Source organism: Formica exsecta, unplaced genomic scaffold (assembly GCF_003651465.1).
Source record: "Formica exsecta isolate Colony F162 unplaced genomic scaffold, ASM365146v1 scaffold1110, whole genome shotgun sequence".
Taxonomy (NCBI): domain Eukaryota; kingdom Metazoa; phylum Arthropoda; class Insecta; order Hymenoptera; family Formicidae; genus Formica; species Formica exsecta.
The window spans coordinates 11,811-19,257 of record NW_021848452.1 but is presented as its reverse complement, the minus strand read 5'-3'; the positions used below and the strand labels follow the sequence as shown (position 1 = coordinate 19,257).

The following is a 7,447-nucleotide window of genomic DNA, read 5'->3' as shown; positions in this document are numbered from 1 at the left end:
TATTTATTTAATATAATTATTTTTAATCTTCTAAATTCTTTAATTTTATATACATATATAAATTTTATACTCATGTTTGTATTTTATTTTTTCTTTGTGTAGATAGTTGTTTGGTATACAGAAATTTCTCTCTTTACTTAACATTATTTTATGGAATAATGCATTTTTTGTATTAGATACTAGAGATTAATAACAAAAATAAAAACTATATTGATATGTTAGGCCATCACGTACACTCTGTGCACTGCTACGCCCGTGATCATAATTTTGTTGAAACTAACCTTCTTTCTACGTCATCGGGAAGAAATGCTGGGAATGCTGAAATACACAGAAGACAATTTTTGGTACGTTCAGTACGATGCGTATGGCAACAGGATTTTGGAAAAGATCGATCGAAAGGGGATAATATTATTGTTCACGTTTACATTCTTCGTTCAAGGAGCCGTTTTTACATATTTGCTGGCGCCTATAATCGGTATTTTAAATTTACATCGTCCGTTTAATAGAGAACAAAAATAGTGCAGATCTCTTATATTCTCAGTTAGGCTATTTTTTGTTTGTTTGTAGCATTAGTTGCGTGAACGGATATCTCATTTATCTCCCATATTACATTTTTTTTTTTATAGAAAATAGGGGGATGAACGAAACCGAGAGAATACTCATTTTTAATATCTGGGTCGGAATTCCGACAAACGTCTCGCCTAACTTTGAAATACTTTTTTTTTTAGAGGTAACCCAACGTATTCACGCACTCGCTTATATAGTGTAGGGACATTAGAGTCTAAATTAATTTTTTAGAAATCGTTTTGTGACATTCGCGATTCTAGATTCGCGACTGTACGTAATCTTTAGTTAGATTTTTAAAGAAATTTCACGGAAATCATAGCGTTGCATCCGACGTGTTAGCTATGTCACCTTGTATTGTTTCGATATAGTTCTTTGTTAGATAGCGCAATCTCTTTATCTCTCAACGCATATGATTTTCTAGACCATAGCGCTAATTCACTCGGGCCTGTGCTTCTGCTGCTTCGATAATCTCTTAGGTTTGTTAAACATGCACACCGCTGGTCAGTTCAAGATGCTTCAGCATCGCCTAGAAACCATTTTCCAGAAAGTCGAACGGAGAGATACCGTAGAATTTTTCGATGAAAAAAGGGAGCATCAAGTGTTCGAAGAAATTATAGAATGCGTCACGATACATCGCAAGTTAATCTGGTACAGTAAAAGAATGGAATATTTCTTTATGTATACGACCCTCGCTCAACTCCTAGTATCCTCCGTCTTGCTTTGTGTCTCGGGTTTGCAAATATTTTTGGTAAGTATGTAAAGTATACGTATGCTTTTATATGTGTGTGTGCAAAAGGAAAAAAAGAGAAGAAAAAGAGAAAGAGAGAGAAATTGTCAGATTTTTCTGGAAAAAGAAACATGATATTTTTTTCCAAAAGAAATACTGTCAGTATTTTATTTTCCTTTGTATAAAATTGGAATGTGCGGATATTCTTTATACTTTTTTTCTGTACACTCATATATATATATACAGTGTCCCATCAAAAGTGGTCCCCTCTTTTATCTTTTAAACTAAAGGAGACAGACCATAATAAATATATATCAAATTAAATGGTTCAAAAATACAACTAAAATGCAAAACAAAACAAAAAAAAAATACGATGGTTCTAAAAATACAACTGCTTTATCGCTTTGTTTTACATCGCAAGCGAACATTCAATTTGCGACGGAATCCGATGACTCGATTGACGGCAAAGACAGAAGGCTTAATGCATTGTTCACAGCGGAGAGATTGAAACTAATATATGCATCACCGATTGATCGCCTTAGCAAGGGAAATGTACTATGATGATAGCTTGTCACCAGCACGTGGTAAGCTCGCGCCAATTTTCCTACCTGTTAGCATAATGGGCTTCCATTTACGTCGAGATAGCTTCATCGTTTGAACGTACTTTAGGATCACGGGGGAATGCATCAAGCAAATTACGGGATTTGGTACTTAAGGTAAGAAGTATCGATCAATAATTTATTATAAGTCTTTATAAAAAATGGTCGATCTTTAGTACACATCAAGGTACTGAGATACTAAAAATGCACTAAAAATGGCTGCTCTTGCGCGTTACATTCGGTTATTAAGATATTTTTATTGAAATAAGTTCATCGAAATTATATGTTTATTTTTAATCTAGATATTTTATTATTATTTAATACTCTTATTTATTTACAAATATGTGTATTAACAGCTTCGTCAAAACATTCATATTAGGAGCAGGCAGGGTTGGATAATAACTAGTTAAACAGTTAAAAGTTAAGTTAAAAAGTTGAAAAGTTAATAACTTTAAACTTAACTTAATTTATTTTAAACGTATTAATTTTTAACTTAAACTAGTTATTTTTAAATGCATTAACGTTAACTTGTTAACTTTTTTCATACAAGTTAAAATAATTCATCAATATTAAAGTCGTGTGAAAATGGTTAATTGTAATGCGAATATTTCATTTGTACAACAAGTTTGTCGGATGTCTCGATTCGCTGTTGGACAGAGATTTAACTTTTAATTTTTAACTGAATTAATAATTCTTTAACTGAGTTAATTTTTGTTTAAATAACTTTTAACGTAAACTTAGTTAATTTTTGGGCCATTAACTTTAAACTTAACTTAGTGTTACGTCCGGCGGACTTGACCTCACCTTGAAAAGACCACTTAAGGTCAAATCCATATTTTTATCATGTGGCCCCCTCGAAACCATGCAACTTTTGTCTGAAACATTTTTTGATATCTCACTTTGTTTCCGAAAAATATGCCCGCGTCACTATAAATCCCGCACACTGTATATATATTCTTGTTACAAGGATAAATATTTAAACTTTCTCTCCTTTCTTTCTGGATTTAAGAGTTTTTCTTAATCAAATAAAGAAAAACTCCAAGAATTATTTCTCAAATTAGAGATTTTCTAGCGACTATATAGCGACATAGCTTCTACAATATATTATTATTCATCATTATTCTTTCCTTAGTGGAAAGATAAAAACGGTCGTCGCGAGCTGCTATCGAATGTTCGCGGAATCGTCGGAATAGGAGGTTACGGAAAGAATTGGCTCAAGCTCAAGCGAAATCTATTAACATTACTGTTAAGGGCGTAGAAAAAACTAATATTAAAATAAAAATCGCACACAACACACGCACATCAGACAGTCCTCCCCACGTACCAGAACCAACCCCTTCTCCCGAAACTGGCCCGTCTGTGTGGATCCCCAGCACCCTCAACTATCATCCTTAGTGATTCCCCCCTCTCGTCCCCTGTCCATCCAGAATCCTTCCATCCGGACGAACCTGGAAGCTCTTTTGAACAACCACCCGACAGCGAAATTGAGGGTGGACCCCGAGAACGGGATTTTGCCGATTTCTCCGATAACCAGAGCAATTCGGAGAGAGAACCCCGCGACTCCAGAAACGGACCATCTCACCTTGGAGAGGGGTCTAGAGCTTACGAGCAAGGGCTGACCGAAGAGCAATTTCGCCTTTGGATCCTGGACCGATTTCCTTCCCTGACTCAACCGCTACCTGAAGGAGTATTTTGCATAGGGCCGGACCAGGTAGGCCCTCCAGCTGACTTTCCTTTCATTCGAGTCTGGACGTAACATTAGTTTAAAAAAATATTAACTTATCCAATCCTGGGAGCAGGATATGTTTATTTATAATTAGTTCTTAGTAGGTTTATTACTAAAGAGTATCACGTTCAACTTGTGTGCAACATGGCTTAATAATAAGACTAATAAAGTTAGATAGTTTCGTGTTCTAACGTGATACAATAATGGATTTAGTCCATTTTCTGTTGAGAAATTTTTAAATAAATAAGTATTTGATTTTTGGATACGACAAACTACAAAGAATAAATATGACTTATATTTTTACATTGATCGTTCATCTTGCAACATTCAATCACATTTTCGCATCTTTCTTCGATATAGCTTTCGTTTCTGCCTACGCCATATTGGCGAATGCTACCTATCAAACGCCCACGCAAAGCGATGCTGTAAAGCGACAAAGGAGATCTTTTGCATATTTTGTAAATAGAGGATCGATGAAGGAACAAAATGGACAAGATTCTATCATTTAAATTCGCGGCTCAAATTTCCATATCAATTACTGTATTACGAATATTGAAAAGAACAGAAAAGAGAAAAAGATAAATGTACAAATGTTTTATATATTAATACGCAAACGAAAAAGATATAATTATATTTTTCGTAAATAATTGGCAAAAATAAAGATTTTTGCAAAATTTTCTTTGATTAATAAAAAATTCAGATTTTCTTTTCATGACTTTCCTGTTGCCTGTCTATATTACGATATCACGACTAAAGATTAAAAGAGTAGTAAATAAAAGAAACTTAGGGTAAAAAACTCAGTAAAAACTGTTTTTTACTCCCCCAAAAATGAGTTTTCTTATTACTCAGATTTAATTACTCAGAATGTCCATTTTCGAAAATTTATAGCAAAAATTTAATTTTAATGTCTATTTATTAATCTTTGATGCACAGCTTTGAAAAATGGGCATCAAATTTACTAAAATTAGATATCAGATTCCATGTTCTGTGTTATTCTAACTTCTAGTCCACAAAATAACAAAAATAACAGCTTAACTATGCTTGAGAAAATTTTCTTCTAACTTTTATGAAACTTTAAAAATAAAGAACATCAAAAAATACCATTAAATTATAAAAATCAAAATTAACTTGTTTTAAAATATTCGAACTCAACTGATTAAACAAATGCGAAGTAGCAATCAGCTCAACCATATCCATTGAAATTGATTACTGATCCAGTAAACAAAATTAATTTAATTTCCATACCTTTTTTGTTCGAAGAAAACTGACACTATCTTTCAAAATTACAAACAAAATAATTTTTTATCCAAAAATACCGGTTTTTTACTTAGTTTCATCCCCCATTTTTAGAAAACTCGGATTTTTTAATCTCTAATCACGACATATAATTCTAAATGTTATTAAAAATATAATTACCTCTGCTATTTTTACACAATAACAGTTGCAAATAGACATCAATTTTACGATAGATTTCGGTAACTCGTAGTCTGGTTATTGAAGCGGAAACGGCAAAGGAAGCAAACTATGCATTGTCAAGCGAGGACCAAATACACGCATCATCGATTGATCACCTTAACAATGGAGACGCGTATGATTGTAGCCTATTACCAGTATGAGATAAGTGGCTACCAATTTTTCTGTCTGTTAGAATAATAGGTTTCCACTTACGCCGAGATATAGCTCGATCATTCGGATATACTTAGGGCCGCGGCGGCGTAAGAAAATCATGAGTTTCGGCATGATACGAAGTAAGGAGTACCGAACAGTGAGTATTACACGGGTCTTCATGAAAATGGTAGGCCTCTGGTACGTCGAGACACAACGGGAACAGCTGTTCCTGCGCGTCGCGTTTGGCTATGCCGTTTGGGCGATTATCTTCGCCATTCTCGTCGAGGGCGTCGATCTGTACCATTGCATAGGCGACTTTTACGTAAGTGACGCAGCGATCATTTTTCGCATAGCTTTTCCTAGATTGACAGAAGCAAAAGTTATATAGTTTCATTTGTTTTTATTACCGGAGTGTAATTTTATTCTGTATTTTTATTTCTCGGCATCCATTTTAAATCTTTTGCCACATGCGTTCAATCAATTTCGTTTCTCTTCGACATAATCTGCATAAACTAACTGTCTCTTTGCTTTTGCCAGAAAAATATTTATTTTTAAGTTCCTCGATTATGTTGTTTTTAACACATGTTCGTTTACATACGCACCGTCAAGACATTTATATGGGAAGTAATATACGTCTATTTATATTTAATTCTTGGTAATTTTATTACTCGTAGGCTGTCACGACCAACTTGTGCACAACGTTGCTGTTAATAATGATATTAGTGAAGTTGGGTAGCTTTATGTTCTATCGCAATATGATAATGGATTTGATTCATTTTGCCGAGAAGAATTTTTGGAATGTAACTTACAATGAGGTTGATACCCAAATTCTGGAAGGATACGACAAATTAGGGATGACTATGGTCTACACTTTTACATTGATCGTTTACGTGGCGACATTCAATTATGTCTTTGCACCTTTTTTCGGTATAGTTACGGTTTTCGCTTACGTCGTATTGGCATACGTTATCTTTCAAATTCTCACGTGAAGCAATGCTTTACAGCAAAGGAGATCTCTTTTTACTTTTTATAGAGCATCAAGGGATAAACGAAACGAAGATTCTACCGTTCAAACTGTGGTTCGATTTTCCATATCACTCGCCATACTACGAAATTACTTATACTATACAGGTAATAATGCATAAAATTATTATTTTTTCAATTTATTGTATAATACTTATATTGTGTATTTATTAAACATTTCACACAAAACATTACTTTACAATTGAATCGAGTTTTTCAAATTTGTAGAATATCATTTTTAGATAACATTTTCTCTCTCTCTTTAAATATCTTTTAAATAAAAATTTAATTTAATTAATATTTTTATTTAACAAATTATAAACAAAGCCTTGTATAAAAAATTTTATTTTACATTTTCGATCTGCATTTGCATTGGAGGAATCACCTTCATATCTCTTATATCACGATATCCGATACAATATATACATATATGTATACACATATTATGTAATTATATATTAATAAAAATAATATTTTTCTGTGTGTAACTATGTAAATGTCAAATTTCGATACTTTACATTAGCACTTTCTCAATTATGCCAGAATCTAAATCCCATTAACGTTCATGTTGTAGTCACTTTCGACGATACATTCGGGTATATGTACTTGCTGCTTTGACAATTTCGTGAGCACATTTAATATCCATACGGCCGCGCAATTGAAAATTTTGGCCCATAAAGTGGAAGCGGTTACCGAGGATTGCATCAATAACGTGATCGGCCAGAAACATCTGTCTGAAACGGATATTGCGACGTTAACATTTAGAAATTTGCAAGATTGTGTACAGCAACATCTTATGCTCATACATTACGTACACAATATGCGACGTGTGTTTTCCGTTATATTGCTCGGACAATTGTTGCTTTCCAGTATAGTCATCTGCTTCGGTGGATTCCAATTTCTCGTAAGCTTTCAAATCTTAATTCTTTTTGGCTTCATATCTTGTTGTATATTTTACCAATTAATTCTATTATATTTTTACTGCAACACATTTTCACGAAATATTAGATAAATATTTATATTGCATTTTATATTAAAATTTAATCTTCTTTTTCATTGATTTGTTTACAACTGTTATGATTTATACGTTTAAAAATCTCGCAGTTATAATGTGTTCAAACATAGATGTATTTAAAAATTTCAGAAAAGATTCCAATATGTATAGTTATAGCTATAATATATATTTTTCATTATATA

The 7,447-nt window shown here is 33.0% G+C and overlaps 1 protein-coding gene across 1 annotated transcript in view; it reads left to right on the top strand.

The window, feature by feature from the left end:
• LOC115236731 overlaps positions 1–7,447 on the top strand; it is a 10,851-nt gene that overhangs the window by 1,007 nt on the left and 2,397 nt on the right. The window contains exons 2-9 of the mRNA XM_029809379.1: positions 223–475; positions 627–730; positions 989–1,323; positions 3,289–3,604; positions 5,268–5,549; positions 5,902–6,154; positions 6,261–6,358; positions 6,825–7,154. Coding sequence (XP_029665239.1) covers positions 223–475; positions 627–730; positions 989–1,323; positions 3,289–3,604; positions 5,268–5,549; positions 5,902–6,154; positions 6,261–6,358; positions 6,825–7,154 — 1,971 coding nt within the window. The remainder of the gene's footprint in view (positions 1–222; positions 476–626; positions 731–988; positions 1,324–3,288; positions 3,605–5,267; positions 5,550–5,901; positions 6,155–6,260; positions 6,359–6,824; positions 7,155–7,447) is intronic.